Genomic DNA, 19,404 nt, shown 5'->3' with positions numbered 1-19,404 from the left:
AAAGTCTTTCCAATTCAATCACAGGAATGCCAGTATCTAAAACTCCATGAAAGTATATGTGCATACATAAATTATCTATTATTTCTTGCATCAGAAATTCAGTAAGAGAACTGAGTTTTATTGAGACATTAGTGTTTCTATACACAATGGAGAAGAGGCATACCAGGTAATTAACTACAACACCTTTCCCATGATGTTTTCTTATATTTAAAAGAATAGATTGACAATGAAAGGGGTATACCGTTAGCTATCAGCCTCTTCTCAGCAGGCAACATCAGTAAAGATAAAAAAAAAACCCTGGGAAAAAAACTCCCAAATTCATGCCAACACTGCCGAATCTTTCACATGGTCTTCTAAACAGAAAAGTCTTCCTGATCTTTGTCCAGTCTGCCAATGGAAGATCATTACCACTGTAATTTAGGCAGTCTTTCTTACTTAGAGGTGTCAGCTCAATGCTATGCTTTGAGATAGAAATGACTAGCTGTCTAGGCTTAAAAGCAGAATCAGGATTACTCGGAAGACTACAAAATTAAGAATCAGAGCAGAATTATTATTTTTTTTAAATCTCTGGATTAATTATGTCAATTGGTGTAAGCTGCTTGTGAACTGCAGGGACTTAGCTAAACATATGAACTACATAAATTTTTTGGAAAAGAAAAACACCCACTTGACTTTTTAATCACTACAGTATAATGTATTAATATTCTTGGTTTAGTTCAGTCAACAAGATGTATTGACTGATATTTTAATCTACAGAAATCATGACAATATTAAGTAAATATTTCCGTATAGTTTTACTAAAACTTTATACAGCATTCTTTCAATTTTTAGTTAAGGGGGGGCAGAAAGGAAAAGAAAATTAAAGCTTCTGATGTCTTTGGTTCTGTCAAATTTGAGGGTAACACCTTGTGTAATCTTTTCCTGAGCTGACTCTGTAGCTAAGAAGATTCCAAATAATTCCTTGCTCCTTATACGCAGTTTTGGCTAGAGTTTCCCTTTCTTCTCACAAAGTTCTTATCCTCAGGTCATATCCTGTCATATCATTTGCCAATCAATACCAGGGCACAATTTACATTAAAGAAGTTGTAAAACAGAATAAACCACAGCTAGGGCTCTGTAGGAATCATCTGCAGCGTACTACCAGTTACACAGGAGTAACAGTAACAGTTTCAGGTGGTGACTGGGAGCTATGCTTCAAAAGCAGGCAGTGCAATTATCATATAATTAGAGTAGTCAAGTCATGATGCTGTGGGGGGGTAATGATTTACATGTCAAAACAGTAAAGAAGTATTTTTCATGCTTAATCAACAGGAGTGGAGGTTAAATACTACATACTTCAAAAGGAAAATGGAGATGTGAATCTGAAGTTCATAATCATTCTAATTAGAGACTGGGTAAGACTAAAAGGTACTGACAATTATATTGCAATGTAACTGCTAGATGAAGTTGGTTCACATTTAAAGAGTGCACACACTTCTGTGGGTAAAGGACAATCCTTAAAAATATAAGGAAGTACAAGAAACTAAGTAACTTTTAACAGCTTTCCTGGTGAAAAAACACCCCAACCCACCGCCTAAATCTAATGGCTGAAGCATAGTGTTTCATGTATTATTATAAGATGGTCCAAATAACGACAGTATTGTTTCCTCATTCCTCTCAGTTCCTGACAAGCAAATATGAATCTGAGAAGGGGTGATGCAGACTAGGCCTTTACCCCGCTAGAAAACCACATGGAAAGTGCTAAGATGACTCACAAAGCTGCACATTAAAAGGCTTTCAAAATACAATGCTTGCCTTCAGTTTCACATCAGCAAGTTCATTTTAAAAACATGTCAAAACTCATCACTTTTCGGAGTGGACAAATTTAAATCTTCTTTTTCATCATCTACATGCAAATGTATGTACAATGTGTGTATAGCACTTCAGTAGTTTTATGTCATTTTATTTCTCTTTTATATGGCAGCCTACTTTTAATGTTGTCATTTATTATTGCCTTCGGAAGTGCCCTCCATCCTGATAGACTCATAATTTTTCTTAACACTTACTTTTTGAGCTGTCATCTGTTTTTTGATGAAATGTATGAGTATGAGTGGGGAAGTTCAGATGAGGAATGGTGTTTTCTTATGTTTGTGAAGGTTTTCAGTACAATTTAGTGAAGCATAATGAACTCACCAAAGGTAGGTTTAGAGTTTCTAAAAGCTATGCATCTAATCTCAGCAAGTTGTCCTTGTCCTTGACTTCACTGTGTGGTCAAAAAAGGAAAGTTGACATTTTCATGGTGAGGACAAACTGATTTTAGAGATCTCTCTCCTCTCCCCTCCCCTTTGGCATCCACTCGTTTGTAGCAGAAGCTTCAGCCATGAGTTCTGATTTGATGCTTAAATTCAGCAGTAACGAATTCAGATAAATGTGGGAGGACTCGCATTCTACTCTTCCTTTGAGATGTATAACTGCCTCCTGTGCCTACTTGGGAAATCAGGTTTGAACTGAGGCTGAGGTTGTCTCTTCCATTTAATTTCTTATTTTCTCAACAACTTAATCATTTACTGACACTTTAGTAGAGAAGGGAGAGAAATAACTAATGACAAACGTAGTTATGAAGGTACTATGAGAATTATTAATCATAGAATCATTCAGGTTTGAAAAGACCTTTAAGATCATCAAGTCCAACCATTAACTTAGCACTGCCAAGTGCACTACTAAACCAATGGCCTAAAGTCAATTTTGAAGTAAATATCTAAGATTGATTAATAAAATATGCATTATCTGATAGGTTTTAGTGAAACATGTTGTATTTGACACCCTCTTCCAATTTCCTTCATTCCCATTTCATGATTAGAGAGAATAATTAGATCTTTTTTCTTGCAGCCTAAATGTGCAAACTAGCTCTGCAATGAATAAATGTAAAAACCCCACTAACATTATCTGCCCTGCCTAGACAGAAACACATGGCAAAAAATACACCATCAGTATTTCATAGAGGATATATCTAAACTGTGTAACAGTGCCTTAGGAAGCGATCTTTCAGTTAGAATGTGCAATGTCTCTGGAACATGAAGCAATATGCCCACAACAGCATACTAAGTCTTTGCCAAGCCAAGTATCTTCTCTTTGGAGGAAAGGCTTATCAACTGAAGTATGCTGCTATAAGACACTTACACTGTTTTGGGAATCCAAAGCATCTCTCACCTATGCTGCTCTATGATATATGGATGTACAGCCTCAGGATTGCTCACTTCATCTTTTCTGTAATCTAAGTCGCATTTTCAAAACTAGTATCTGCTTTTAGGACCAATCAACAATCTAAATATCTCTTGAACACTTCGGAGTGACTTACTAAATTCTTCAAATCATGTGACCCTAGTCATCCCAAGTTCAAAACGCATTGAAACAACAGGTTTTCTACAGCAAATACACAACCGTTAAATCTAATTTTCAACTGTTATAAATGCTATGTAACACAATCTGGTTTTGCTTTCTGTTACGAAGTGAAATTGTACCCTTTCCCCATTTTCTCCTCTTCTGTTCTCCCAAACTGATTTTTCCAACTTCAGCTACACAAGAAACTGTATCACAGAGCAAACTGAAAGATTAAAGCTTGAGTCGGAAGCAAAGTTATTGAGAGGTATTGAGATCACTACAGGAAGTATAGCAGCTTTCATTTAATTAGGCAAACATAAGTTGGTAGAAGCATTAGTATATAGCAACAAAAAACTGCAGCATGGTCAAGGTTGAATCAAACTGTCCAAACTATGTGAGGCCCTCTAGGAACAGGACAGAGGTGCATGCAGTGACTTTTTGCTTTATGTTATCATTAAAAAGTCTTAATGTCCATTTCACCACTCATGCAATGATTGCACAGAAATAACTCAATGAGACAATGGAATGGAAAAAAGTGAGCTGATTTGGGTTTAAACACAATAACAAAGAGATGCTGTCAGCTGACTTGAAAAAATAAATGCGTATGTTTTGTGATACTACACCAGAGAACACCAGAGCCCTGATTTTTGTTATCCACCTGGTTTAAAAAATGTGAAACTTTAAAACTTTTTTTTTTTTTTTTAAATATATATTATGGTTAACATAAAGGAGCTGGGCAAAAAAACAGTGAATTATATTCTCCTTTCACTGGCATTTGGGTTATATGTATAGATTGATTTCTTTATTTTTCACTAAAAACTTCTCGTTTTATGGCCTCTGTTTTTAATCTGTAAATCAGCATAAGCAGTAAAACAGTAATCTATTTTAAACTTTCACTGTTGCAAAGAAATAAAAATAATTTTTCTTTAACTAGCAAATAGTTCTTATACTAATTTCAGACCAATTGCTATTCCACAGAGACAGCCATAAAAACACTACATTTGAAGTGACCAACTATTAGAGGTTAAAAAAACCAAAAATAACTGGAAAGAATATTTACATTATGGATTGTGCCATCCCTGAAACCATAGTTAACAAACCAAGAAACTAATCAACACTATAAAGAGAGATCAAAAACTAAAGAGATAAATGAAATTCTGGAAAGTTGTATTACAGTTGTATTACGGTGTCCTAAAACTAAAGTATGTCTTAAGCAATCATGCAGAGAAAAAAAATAAAACAATATGATAAACAGCACCAAAACTACTTCAAGTGTTTGACTGGCAAAGGATTTGACTGTCACCAAGTGACAAAATTATGGTTTTAACAAACCTGTTTAGAGTTGCTCTCCACCTTCTGCACAAGGCTCTCCCAGCGCTGGGCAAAATTTTCAAGACGACTTTCCAACTTTTGAGCCACTGCTTTATTTTTCACAGTTACAAGGAGGTCTTGACTGAGTGACTTCAGCTTAGCCATCATTTGCCTTTTCATTTCTAGATCTCCTTTTAAGATCTGTTAAAGAAAGTAACAGCAGGAAGAACAGTAATTTATACATAAAAACCCCCACAAACCAACAAAACCAAACCAAACAAACCCAACAAGCCTAGAAGAAAAATCCTAAAGAGAGCATCATAAAAACCAAAAATGGGTAAGGGTATTTCATAGAAACTGCTATACTTCCACGCTGTTGTTAGTGTAAAAACTGCTGGCAGAGCTGACATGGTGGAATGCACACACTGCACTTCACAAAACAACATAACATGACAGGTGGAGCAACTCCAGACATCACAGCATGCCTCAGGTGGCAACATAAATCAGAAAGCTAACAGCTATGTGACATTAATAACTTTAAAACTGCACTAATGTTAACAACTACATCAACATTTCAAAAAATTTCTTCAAAGTTTTGTTGTACTTTGTCATATATTGCGTATTAAAACTCATTGGGGAAAAAAATACTAATACCTAAAATACTGATGAGCAACAAAATGCATAATTTACAAATATGCAAGAAAATAAATTGTACTGTTTGCTTTACCAAATTATCAAATAACTCAGACATAACTTATGTCAAGCGCATACTGTAAACTCCAACATTTCAATATTGTAAAGTGGTTTCCTTATTTGTTGGTAATGCGCTTCTACTAGTTTTTTGATTTCAAGTTTTTAATTATTGCTGGTTTTCTTTTCCTTAATCATCATCAAAAACTATATTATAATATTCTAATCATCAACATCTGCTGTAAAGTGATTGTGTGGCTGCAAAGAGATTTTTTTCCCATAAATAATAGTTTAATATCTAATTTATGTCTACTAATTAGACATTTTCATTAAGTGAAGCAAGAGAAGACTTAATTCTATATTAATGGGATATTCATTATAAATGACCTACATCTTTGGCACTTTTGCAGTAGATCTCAACATGTTTTACAAAAAAGAGGAACACCATCGCCTTCATTTTACAGGCTGTAAAACTTAGGCGTGGACATGAAAGCAACCTAACAAACCTGTGTCACAAATGACAGTAAAATTTTACCTCAGCCTGTCCATTTACGTTCTACATTCTCAGTGCATTACATACTCCTGCTCTATGTCACCCTTTCTTTGCCTTGTGTAGGAATTCAAAGACAATTATAGTGACAGCGAATAAATGGTAGGTGGAAAATTAAACAAAACAAAACAAAACACAGTTGTTTTAAGGAACTATTTTTTAGAACCAGAGCAACTACCCATCAACATGAAGGGAAAAAAAAGTCAGTACTAATACATGCACAAAGTAGTAAGGCCTAAACAGTTTTCCTGACCTTTAAACTAAGCAGATCCCAGTAGAGAGTTAATGACAAAGGAAATAAATTTTCACATACAACTACTGAAGTCCTCTGAAACAAGCCATTTGAGATGATTAAAACATAAAAATTTGTTGCAAAAAACAGTTTTACCTGAACAAAAATTCTTACAAATAGATATTGGGGGTAGAGCATATAAATGAAGAGGAAATCTAACTGACTTGATATCAATTTCCACACAACATTAGAACTGGGTGAATTGTTACACTGACTGAAAATTTATTCTACCTATTCATTTCAATAAAGAATGAAAACACGCCTGCTAAAGCTCAGGGAAAAAGAGGGACAGCAGTACTGGGTTTACATGGCAAGATTTTGGCAGCAGGAGGGCTACAATGGTGGCATCTGTGAGAAAACACCTCACATTGGATAGAACCAGCTCCAGACAGCTCCAAAACAGACCTACTGCCGCTCACAGCTGAACCCATCAGTGACACCAGTGGTGCTTCTGCAATAATTTCATTCAGAAAGGGTAAAAACTGCTGCGCAGAAGCTTTAAGAGAGAGGAGTGAGAAAAACATGAGAAAATGAGCCCTGCAGGCACCCAGGTCAGTGAGGAAGGAGGGGAGGAGGTGCTCCAGGCATCAGAGCAGAGATTCCCCTGCAGCCCATGGTGCAGACCATGGTGAGGCAGGCTGTGCCCTTGCAGCCCATGGAGGTCCATGGTGGAGCAGATCTCCACCTGCGGCCCAGGGAGGACCTCACACCAGAGCAGGTGGATGTGCCTGAAGGAAGCTGTGACCCTCTGGAGAACCTGCACTGGAGCAGGCTCCTGGCAGGACCTGTGGTGGTGTGGAGAGGAGGCCACACTGGAGCAGGTTTGCTGGTAGGACCCTGTGGGGAACTCAGACTGCAGCAGTCTTCCTGAAGGACTGCATCCTGTGGAAAGGACCGATGCTGGAGTAGTTCATGAAGAACTGCAGCACATGGGAAGGATGCGTGCTGCAGCCGTTCATAAAGGACTCTCTCCCATGGGTAGGACCACATGCTGGAGCAGGGAAACAGTGTGAAGAGGAAGTTGCAGCAGAGACAAAGCATTATAAACCGACCGCAACCCCCATTCTCCATCGCCCTGTGACACTCGGTGCAAGAGGCAAAGAAGTCAGGAGTGAAGTTGAGCCTGGAAAGAAGGGAGGGATAAGAAGGTGTTTTAAGATTGTCCTTATTTCTCATTATCCTACTCTGATTTAGTTGGCAATAAATAAGATTATGCTAACAATCATACTTCCAGGTCTTGAATTTGGGGGGGGGGGAGGGGAGAAATCAACAAATATTAACTTCTTTGTCATTCTATAAATCAACGGGGATATTTACCACTAATTTTGGACCACCTACAAGGCAGTTCAGAATTAAACAATCAAGCTGTAAGAATTTTAATTAAAAAACTCCACAACTTTTATATTTGTATATGTGAGGACAAAATCGAGTAAATTTTAAAAGCCAGTTACATAAACTTCAGAAACATCATGGTATTTATATTGACCAAAAGCCAAAATGTTTCTAGTTTAAATACAGAAGGATGAGAAGGACATAAATTCTAAAATGATTTTTAAAAATCTAAGGTTGAGCCTATTGTATAACCAAATAAATAAAAATAAATTGAGAATCGTTCATGCCTGAAAAGTGCATGCCCTTAAAGCGTAAAACCAAGTCTTGAAATAATCTCTAGGACACTTCCTGCCCCCCACCATTTGACAACACAAATAATAACAGTTCTTTAAACAGATTACTACAGAAGTTCTATTTACAGCAATAATAAATGACCTATTTTAACAAAAGCACAGACATGAGTGTTTCCTTTCTTCTAAACGTATAAACAGCCATTGCTATGTAAAAAAATAGCACATGCTGTACCATTTTCTTTACAAATGTCCTAATGCTATAAAAGTATTTGCAAGTCTATGCTCTGACAAGTTTTCCACCTCTACATCTTTCTAGGCCAGTCAGACACATTCCCTCCATAAAGACAATGCATAGTGAAGTATCTTTTGAAGACTGAGGTAGAGGACATGTTGAAAAGGGTACATTTTGTGTATGTAAATAGAACCCCAAAACACAGTTGAGGTATAGTTGTAAAATAATACTATTGTCAGCATTTCACAACTTTTGAATCTTCAGCTTTTTCAAGTTCAAGGTTTTGCTGTATGGTAAGTATTTAGTCATATGCATATGTTTTTATAAATATACATATATACTCAGTCTCACACATAATATATACATCAATAGTACCAACAAAGAAACCTTCAGTACAAAAGTATACATATTTTTAAGACACCCAAGTGCTACTTCATAAACTTTTGACAGCCAAGGAAAATATCTGTACCTATTGTCTGCTTTATCAGCAAGGCCATGGGCCAACCTATTCTATCAACATGAGAATGTCCATTCCTAAAGTATGAAACAGCTGTTCTGTTAAACCATATTGACTGAGAGTGGGAGAAAGCCATATGCAGTCAGACTAACAAACAAGAACATTGAACACAAAATAAGAGAACGAAAGATACATACAGCTAATTTGCGTAGACTGGTCAGCATTTCATTTTGATCTTTAAAGCCAGTTGTATGAATTTCTCTCACAGCATCCTCTTTCTCTGTAAGCCATGCATCAAAAAGACACTGAAACAAAATTGAAGAGAATGAAAAGGATTCAGTTTTTCCTTTCTTTGTGCGATTTTTTGAAGGACATTCCAACGTATAACTGCTAAAACTACTCACTTGCTCTTCTGCAAAGTGCTGCCATTTACGAAGAATATCTTGCAAAAGGACCCATCGATCTTCTGTCCACCTGCAGATGGCTGCCCACCGGTTTCCAAAGTGCTAGAAAGAAACATGCAATAGATGTCTGCATTTGTTTACTTTTTTTTTTTTTTTTTAATGAGGCAATCTGATTTTCCTATGGCATTACAAATTTCTGTGAAAACTTTTTCCTAATTCACTTTTTACAGTTTCAAGCCCTTAGAATATGTTACACGTCACACTGAAATGGATCTTATCACCATTTGAAACAAAAACAAAATGGAAAGAATAGAAAAAGCAACACAGCCAATAGCTGAGAATTTTAATACTAATCTACACAGTTTTCTATTGTCTCTTGATACTACACTCTCAAAACCCCCCTCAGTTCCAAAACTTTACAATGCCCAAAACGTAATTACTTGAAACATAATTGTAGTGGCCCAAAGATGTGATCAAAGTATCTCATTCTCAAATTGCACGATCAGTGCAGTTGATAAAAGTTCTTATTTGTTTTAAAATATTGCAGTGGAAAAAAACTTCACCTTATAAACTAACCAGCACACATCTCAATGAGGTTTCCCAGATATTCATAGCATATGCTACTACATACGTTTTAGAATTACACAAAACATTACCTTGTTACCTCTCCCTTATTTTAGTCGAAATCAAGCATTATTACTTTATTTTAATTTCCTACTAGCCTTTATTAAAAAATGCCTAAAACAAAGGATAAGCCTTAATAATGTTGTGATGGTGTGACATGCTATAAAACTTTTATTGCGACAATTTACAATTATTTAATTACCCCTGAGCATCATATGCAAATTATTCAGCTGCTCCCAAATAAAACCCCTTACAAAATCTGCAAGATATTCTATACTACTGCATTCTTATTTTTTCCCTCTACTTCAAATGCATGTCTTGATAAAAAGTTTATTTTTAATATTTATTCACTTGATAATTCTCCTTTATAACTTGAGATATTTTATGATGCTGTATTTTTACATATTTTTCATATGATCATAATTTAGCAAAAAATGTAGCATCCAAACGGTGGATTTTTAAAACCAAGGGATTAATATTCAGACTGCATTTTCTATCAGGAATGAAAGAATTTCATTTTGCACTGCCTAGGAAATGAGAGGTAAAATTTCAGGATGCCATTTGAATTTGTCACTTTACCAATTTTATGTCAAAGTAAAAAGTCAGCAGCTTTTCCTTTAGTAAGCATTAAACCCATAACAAATCTTGTAGAGGCTGCTGTCATGGCAATTAGTTAGATATTGGTTCAATTTAGAAAAAATGAAAACTATCTTTAATCAAACAGCATAATAATGCTAATTTAAAAATATGTCAATTCTTAAACAGCACAAATACATTAATACAGAGAAATATTCCTTTCCAGTCACTTTCTGCATAAATACAAAGTAGGTTTTGAGAAAGCTGTTTTGTTTGCTTTTTTAGGCTTAATATTAGGATCATGGTTTTGGTCCATATTTGGAATTGTGTATTTGCTTTCTTTCCTAATTAGATCTAGATAAAAGCCAAGCAATTTTGTAAATCTAAGAAAGTGATTTCTTTTCACATTAAAATCATGTTTAGTATTAGTGTTTGCTTGCCATAAACCATAATGTGATCAAAGATCACTAATAGACACTTCTAATCTGAACCCTGCTCTGAGACTCTGTCTTTCCTAATAATTCCAACAATTCAGGATAATTATTATTAGTTATCTACTCAGAAACACTGTACATGATTCAACAAAGTCATAGTGGCTTCTTCTTGTTGTTTAACAAGGTCCAAGTCTAAGTACTAGATTTTCCCCATACGCCTTTTCTTCCCACCATCAGAGGAGAAGAATCTCTTAACTGCTAAAATTCTATTTATGCAGATAGTGAAGTGAATCATTTGGTTGTTTTGGTGCCTGTTTTACACAGAAGCTTATGGACACTAATTACGTGCTACATTTAAAAAATACACTTACAGTTCTTACTCAACGATTTACAAATTATTCCAAAGTTAAGCAGCAAAGGTTTTGGTACCTTGGATTTAGATTAATGTTTTTGGAAAAATCTTTTCATGACCAGATGTCTCTCTTTTGGTAATGCAGGTGTAGATCAGAATAAATGACACTGCACACATCTAACTAATATTTCGCACCTGCCTGAAATTTTTAATTCTCATATAACCCAAATACACAATCTTTGACAAGAAAAACATTTAATTAAAAAAGGACAGACTCTAACAGACTTTCATAGGCTCTGCATTCTTAAAGAACTTCATTCTTAAAGTATGCATCACCATGAGTTATGCAAGCTTTTGCATCTTTATATCCAATCTGGACACTTTCAAGATTCAGCTGGACAGGGTGCTAGAACAGCTAGTCTAGGTCATGCTATGCCCAGAAAGGTTGGGCCAGATGATCCTTGAGGTCCCTTCCAACCTGGTATTTTACGATTGATGTCCAACTTGCAAAGGGACTTACATAATGGAGAGAGATATATATATATAGGCATGAATGCAGAGGAAAACTTGGAGTTGGTGGAAAGATACACTAATCCACATGAACAAATACCAAACCACTTATTACTAATTCAATAATAATTCTTTAATTATTATTATTCAGTAATTAACTAATTACATGGGATGGATAATATATTTGAGATAAACTGAAAAAAAAATAGATTTAAACAGATTAGATTCTTTCTTTTCTTTTTAATCACTTTCCAAATAGTGCTAAAGGAGTACAAATATTTCATTTTCTAAACTCTTTTCAAGAAAAACACCCTAAGTATTCTCTATCAGAATACAAAGCAAACCAAAATTAGAGGTGTACCACCCCATACAATACAGCACCACATTAGATACTTAAGTTGGAATATCTACAAAGTTCAGCCTGGTTTGAGCTACAGACTCATTCCTAGGATCACTAAATCTACATGTAACAAGGCTCCTTTTCTATCACTAACTGCAATAGAACACAGTTACGTATGAATACATACCATACACAACTGCCCATAAATCACATCATCACACATAATGAATGTTCTGGTCATTGGTATACAACCACCATTTTCCATGATGTCTATGACTGCAATAGCAACAGGCACTCACATAGATGTACTGTCACTTTTCTCAGTTACTTAATTTCTCTGTATGTGTCAGCATATTGTATCTGATTACTTAAATGTACTTTATGCTAATCATAGACTAAGCCTCAAACTCAATTCCGTATCTTCTATATTTCTGCTACTTCAGACTTCTATTATATTGCATGGTTTTGATGGTTTATAAATAAAGCAGTAAATCTTTTATTGATAACAATTATTTTATAAAAGCCCTCACACCTGAATTAATTTTTCAATACCTCACATTCAAGCAGCTGACTTTTCTTAACAATCCTCATAAAGAAATACAGTTTGCTTTCAACATCTGCAGTAACATCTTCATCAACTTGCCTTTATCGCTATGATATACCTTGAAAAGTACTTTTTGTTTGCTCACCTAGAAAACACCAAAAACTCGAGTACAAAAATCAAATATCTGGATGTGCATTTGCTCTAAGAATGCACTGATTTGCATACTGAAAAACTTTTGCTGAGTCAATTCAAAATACTACTTTCTGCATATGATTTCAAAGAGTAAAAAAACCTACCCTTAATAGTTTCACAAGACACTTAATAAAGTAAGTAAAATTACTAAGTAACTGCAGTGAGAAAAGGGTTGATAGACTGACCTGCCTGAAACCTGTTATTTCTCATGAGAGATGATAACAACCATGACACTAAGAAATACTGTTTGGTTGAATAGGTTTAAGACACTCAGTTTCAAGTCAGAAATACCATGTCAGGACTGCCTATTTGTAAAGCAGTTACTGACTTCTAAATCATATCATAGTATCATAGAATCATAGAATAGTAAGGGTTGGAAAGGACCTTAAGATCATCTAGTTCCAACCCCCCTGCCATGGGCAGGGACACCTTGCTCTAAACCACGTGGTCCAAGGCTCCGTCCAACTCGGCCTTGAACACCGCCAGGGATGGAGCATCCACAACCTCCCTGGGCAACCCATTCCAGTGCTTCACCACCCTCACTGTAAAGAACTTCTTCCTTATATCTAATCTAAACTTTCCCTGTTTAAGTTTGAACCCATTACACCTTGTCCTACCACTACAGTCCCTAAGGAAGAGTCCCTCCCCAGCATCCTTGTAGGCCCCCTTCAGATACTGGAAGGCTGCTATGAGGCCTCCACACAGCCTTCTCTTCTCCAGGCTGAACAGCCCCAACTCTCTCAGCCTGTCTTCATACGGGAGGTGCTCCAGCCCTCTTATCATCCTCGTGGCCCTCCTCTGGACTCGCTCCAACAGCTCCATGTCCTTTTTATGTTGAGGACACCACAACTGTACACAGTACTCCAAGTGAGGTCTCACAAGAGCAGAGTAGAGGGGCAGGATCACCTCCTTTGACCTGCTGGTCACGCTTCTTTTGATGCAGCCCAGGATACGGTTGGCTTTCTGGGCTGCAAGCGCACACTGCCGGCTCATGTTAAGCTTCTCGTCAACCAACACCCCCAGGTCCTTCTCTGCAGGGCTCCTCTGAATCTCTTCTCTGCCCAACCTGTAGCAGTGCCTGGGATTGCCCTGACCCAGGTGTAGGACCTTACACTTGGCTTGGTTAAACTTCATAAGGTTGGCATCGGCCCACCTCACAAGCGTGTCAAGGTCCCTCCGGATGGCATCCCTTCCCTCCAGCATATCAACCGAACCACACAGCTTGGTGTCGTCGGCAAACTTGCTGAGGGTGCACTCAATCCCACTGTCCATGTCGCCGACAAAGATGTTGGACAGGACCAGTCCCAACACCGATCCCTGAGGGACACCACTCATTACAGGTTTCCAACTGGACATCGAGCCATTTACCACAACTCTTTGCGTGCACCCATCGAGCCAGTTTTTTATCCACCGAGTGGTCCAGCTATCAAATTGATGTCTCTCCAATTTAGAGACAAGGATGTCGTGCGGGACAGTGTCAAACGCTTTGCACAAGTCCAGGTAGATGACGTCAACTGCTCTGCCCCTGTCCATCAGTTCCGTGGCTCCGTCACAGAAGGCCACCAAATTGGTCAGGCAGGATTTCCCCTTAGTGAAGCCATGTTGGCTGTCACCAACCACCTCATTGTTTTTCATGTGCCTTAGCATGTTTTCCAGGAGAAACTGTTCCAAGATTTTGCCAGGCACAGAGGTGAGACTGACTGGTCTGTAGTTCCCCGGGTCTTCCACCTTCCCCTTCTTGAAAATGGGGGTTATATTACCCTTCTTCCAGTCATCGGGAACTTCACCTGACTGCCAGGATTTTTCGAATATGATGGACAGTGGCTTAGCAACTTCATTCGCCAGCTCCTTCAGGACCCGTGGATGGATTTCATCAGGTCCCATGGACTTGTGCACGTTCAGGTTCTTAAGATGGTCTCGAACCTGATCCTCTCCTACAGTGGGCCTAAGGTCTTCGTTCTCACAGTCCCTGCATTTGCTTTCCAAGGCTTTCATGGTGTGGTCAGAGCATTTGCTGGTGAAGATGGAGGCAAAGAAGTCATTAAGAACCTCAGCCTTCTCCAAATCCATGGTAGCCAGTTCTCCTGATAGCTTCCGGAGAGGGCCCACATTGTCCCTAGTCTTTCTTTTATTTGCTACGTATCTATAGAATCCTTTCCTGTTATCTTTTACATCCCTTGCCAAACTTAATTCTAGCTGGGCCTTAGCTTTCCTATCCTGGTCCCTAGCTTCCCGGGCAATGCTCCTATATTCTTCCCAGGCCACCTGTCCTCGCTTCCATCTTCTATAAGCTTCTTTTTTCCCTCTAAGTTTCCTCAGCAGCTCCTTGTCCATCCATGGAGGTCTCCTGGCCCTCCTGCTGCACTTTCTTCTAGTCGGGATGCAACACTCTTGAGCACGTAGCAGGTGATCCTTGAATATCCACCAGCAGTCTTGGGCCCCCCTGCCCTCTAGGACTGCATCCCATGAAACCTTACTAAGGAGGTTCCTGAAGAGGGCAAAGTCTGCTTTCTTGAAGGCCAGGGCAGTGAACTTGCTGCACGCTCTTCTCACTGTCCTGAGGATCTCAAACTCAACCATCTCGTGATCACTAGAGCCAAGGCTGCCCTGGAGCATCACATTTCCAACCAGTCCCTCCCTGTTGGTGAGCATATGGTCGTCAACTTTACCTCCTTCTTCACATCAAATAGTAGCTGATGCTGTAAGTAGCCTGTGTGGTGCCCAGAAACTCAGACTGCACCAAGGGTTTTGTTCCCAACACCTGTGAAAACAATCTCCAGGGAAACTGACTGAACCCAGACTGAAAAGTAAAATGCCTTCCTGCTCCCTCAAAGTGCTTCTTTTTACAGCCCTCACTTGATTTTTCTAAGAAATCTGCATGTAAAAAAAACTTTTTTTTTTTTTTTATTTTGAGAGGGCTCTGAAGGAATACTCTTTATGACTACAAAAAATAGAAGATAAAATATTCCTAGTCTGCAAAAAGGTCTAAGTAAGAGAACATAAGAACAGTAGAAATGGAGTAAAACCAACACAACTCTTGGGAACACTGGAGGGAATGTACAAAAAGTTAAAGAATATGCCTCAAGTCTGCAACTAAGAGAATAGTTTTACTGAAAGATGTTTTTCTAATAAGATAAGGCTATCCACTTTTTAAAGTAAGGAGAAATAGTTGAAATATATTTTTGTCCATATACAATATCAGTTCATTTAAAAAGAAGTATTTATCACATTCATAGAATTTCGCCCATGCAACAATAAGAGCACCCTCAGTAAGTTTGAAAATGACACCAAGTTGTGGGGGAGTGTTGATCTGCCGGAGGGTAGGAAGGCTCCACAGAGGGATCTGGACAGGCTGCATCGAAGGGCCAAGGCCAGTTGTATGAGGATCAACAAGGCAAAGTGCTGGGACCTGCACTTGGGTCACAACCACCCCAGGCAATGCTACAGGCTTGGGGAAGAGTGGCTTGAAAGGTGTGCAGCAGAAAAGGACCCGGGAGTGCTGGTCGACAGCCAGCTGAACATGAGCCAACAGTGCGCTCAGGTAGCCAAGGCCAACGGCATCCTAGCTTATACCAGAAATAGTGTGGCCAACAGGACTAGGGAAGTGATTGTCCCCCTGTACTTGGCACTGGTAAGGCCGCACCTGGAATACTGTGTTCAGTTCTAGGCCCCTCACTACAAGAGACACATTGAGGTGCTGGAGCATGTCCAGAGAAGGTCAACAAAGCTGGTGAAGTGCCTGGAGCACAAGTCTTATAAGGAACGGCTGAGCGAACTGGGTTTGCTTAGCTTGTAGAAAAGGAGGCTCAGGGGAGACCTTATTGCTCTCTACAATTACCTGAAAGGAGGTTGTAGTGAAGTGGGGGTCGGTCTCTTCTCCCAAGTAACAAGTGACAGGACAAGAAGAAATGGCCTCAAGTTGCACCAGAGGAGATTTAGACTGGATATTAGGAAAAACTTCTTTACCAAAAGGTTTGTCAAGCATTGGAACAGATTGCCCAGGGAAGTGGTGGTGTCACCATCCCTGGAGGTATTTAAAAAATGTGTGGATGTGGCATTTAGGGACATGGCTCAGTGGTGGACTTGGTAGTGCAAGGTTAATGGTTGGACTCAGCGATCTTAAAGGCCTTTCCCAAGATAAACGATTCTATGATTAAGAAGCATTTCTTTACTGAGAGAGTGGTCTACTGAGAGCCTGTCACAGGCTTGCTAGAGAGGTGGTTGATACCCCAAGCCTGTCCTTGTTTAAGAGGCATTTGGACAATGCCCTTAACAACATGCTTTCACTTGGTCAGCCCTGAACTGGTCAGGCAGATGATAGTTGTAGGTCCCTTCCAACTAAAATAGTCTATTCTATCCTTTAACATTCCTCACTCCTTTTGGACATATTTTTAAAAGAACTACCCATACATCTTCAATCAAATGAAAGTACCCTGAATAATATGAATATATCACAGAGAGCGTAAATTACAGTCTCAAGCTCCGTTCTCTCAGCAGAGGAAAAAGCCATCAGGAGCATTTCATACATTTAATGCAGATCTCTTTCCAGCACAGACTCTGATCCCTGAAGCCTGGAAGGGCTCTAATTTAATCTAGCCCACAGGAGTCCTTAAGGGACCTGTTGTCTGCTAGATAAAATTAGAGAATATCTCCCTGAATTAATAGGTTCTGTATGTCATCCAGCTATTTGTCTGGGCTCAAGATAATTTCCCACATTTTCCCTGAGAAATTAGTCAGACTACGGTAACAGATTTGGTTCTATAGTCCTCTGATTTTGCAGCACTATATATAGAGACTCGCTCAGCAGCTGCCTTTTGGTAAGTATTTGGATTGAGCCTGATAGGGGTCTAGGAGTCATAAGTCTAAATAGTCAGTTCTCAGCAGAAACATAGATAGAGCTTCACAACACTGATATGCCAAGTAACTAATGTTATGTAAAGTTAGTTTTAATATTTACACTCACCAAGGCTAGCTGTAATCTCTGAGACTACCTTCGCGCAATAGCTGTTTGTAAGAGAAGTGCTGCAATTGTGTTTACTTTTATTTTTCCAAGCAAGGTTAAGTTTCCTATGGATAATTTGTTTCAGGGGACACTTTTGGTTTCTACGTTCTGTGCCATTAACTTCTTTTTTTTTTTTTTTGGCATATGCAATAAATCTTAAGAGCTTCTATAACATTCATTTGAAGCCAGTGTAGATTCTTGTCACCCTGTTGAGACTTCAAATCTGTAAATGACCTCTTTATGGCTTTTAAAAATGTTTTTTATATATATATTAATGCATAAATATATGCATTATACACATATATATCTAGATACATTAAAATATTTCAGGAATCATCATCTCATAAAGATATTGAAAAAGAAAGGCATAACTGAATTGAACCTGCTTGGAAAATAGAGTCTTGATTATTACATAACAATAACTGTTCTCTTTCTTCCAAATCTGATCCTGAGCATGATGTCACTCAGGCAGTCTTATTAAGCGGTTCTGTCTGATAGTGCTCTTGTTTCGTTCCACGTTTAAAAGTCAGACTGGCAGATATATAATATAGCTTAGAACTTGGCTCCACTGTGATTTTGTCAAATGCTCCAATGGTTGTGCCTGCCAAAACATTGTATCTTCCATGCTTATATTCAGTTTGCAAGTGACATGAAGGAAAAAAAAAACAATCCAAACTATCTTTCTATACACCAGAAAAAGGGAGATGTAATATTTTGCTAGGATAGTAGGTGGATTATGGTAACTTGGTTCTCTTGGGCATAAAAATATGAATGTCCAAGTGGAGGTCAGTGATGAGTGTCATTCCTCAGGGGTTGGTATTGGGACTGGTGCTGTTTAACATCTTTGTTGGCGACATGGACAGGGGATTGAGTGCACCCTCAGGAATTTTGCTGACGACACCAAGCTGTATGCTGTCGTCGAGGGAAAGGATGTCATCCAAAGGGACTTGGACATGTTCAAAAGGTGGGCCAGTGCAAACCTCATGAAGTTCAACAAGGACAAGTGCAGGGTCCTGCACCTGGGCCGAGGCAATCCCAAGCACAAATACAGGCTGGGCAGAGGTTGGATTGAGAGCAGCCCTGAGGAGAAGGACTTGGGGGTGTTGGCTGACAAAAAGCTCAACATGAGCTGGAGGTGTGTGCTTGTAGCCCAGAAAGCCAACTGTATCCCGGACTGCATCAAAAGGAGTGTGACCAGCAGTCAAGGGAGGTGATTCTCCCCCTTTACTCTGCTCTTGTGAGACCCAACCTGGAGTACTGCGTTCAGCTCTGGGGTCCCCAACATAAGAAAGACATGGAGCTGCTAGAATGAGTCCAGAGGAGGGCCATGAAGATGATCAGAGGGATGGAGCACCTCTCCTATGAAGACAGGCTGAGAGAGTTGGGCTTGCTAGACCTACAGAAGAGAAGGCTCAGGGGAGACCTTCTAGCAGTCTTCCAATAAGGTTAAGACTGGCTTGAGCAGGTACACCACAGTTCTGCCATGCTTCCTAAGTGACAAGGAAGCTGCAGTAAAGAAAACAGAGACTTTGCAAGTGTCAGTGCTCAAGATCTTAGCCAAACATTTACTGCCTACTCTAAATTCCAAACTAATTATTGATTTACTGGTATTGGTACCCAAATTAGCAAGATTCAAGATAACACACAGATATCTGTCTGTGCTTCCAGCTGAATGTATTGAAAACTTCCTTAAATAAATCTGGTCTTTAATGATTCAAAAACCAGAAACCTTTTGATTTTCTTGGGTAATGAAGCAAAATGAAAGAAAAGTACTTTCTTCCTTCTGAAACAGAAACATAGAAGAAAGCTTGGTTGTAATACTGCCATACTTCTTCAGCAATGACCCCAGAGATCTGACCACCAACACAAGAGTATCCTTCTTCAATGTATCTCAACACTAATTATCCAT

General features: G+C 38.7%; 1 protein-coding gene across 13 annotated transcripts in view; it reads right to left on the bottom strand.

Annotated features, from left to right (window-relative positions):
• The window catches only part of DMD (dystrophin), a 1,118,883-nt gene that overhangs the window by 736,639 nt on the left and 362,840 nt on the right, over nucleotides 1–19,404 (bottom strand). For all 13 annotated transcript variants that reach the window (XM_030475728.1, XM_030475726.1, XM_030475707.1 and 10 more), the window contains 3 exons: nucleotides 8,922–9,023; nucleotides 8,715–8,822; nucleotides 4,693–4,872 (listed from right to left, as the gene is read on the bottom strand). In XM_030475728.1, coding sequence (XP_030331588.1) covers nucleotides 4,693–4,872; nucleotides 8,715–8,822; nucleotides 8,922–9,023 — 390 coding nt within the window. The remainder of the gene's footprint in view (nucleotides 1–4,692; nucleotides 4,873–8,714; nucleotides 8,823–8,921; nucleotides 9,024–19,404) is intronic.

Source organism: Strigops habroptila, chromosome 2 (genome assembly GCF_004027225.2).
Source record: "Strigops habroptila isolate Jane chromosome 2, bStrHab1.2.pri, whole genome shotgun sequence".
Classification (NCBI taxonomy): domain Eukaryota; kingdom Metazoa; phylum Chordata; class Aves; order Psittaciformes; family Psittacidae; genus Strigops; species Strigops habroptila.
The sequence above is the reverse complement of the archived record's forward strand: the minus strand, read 5'-3'. Positions and strand labels throughout refer to the sequence as shown.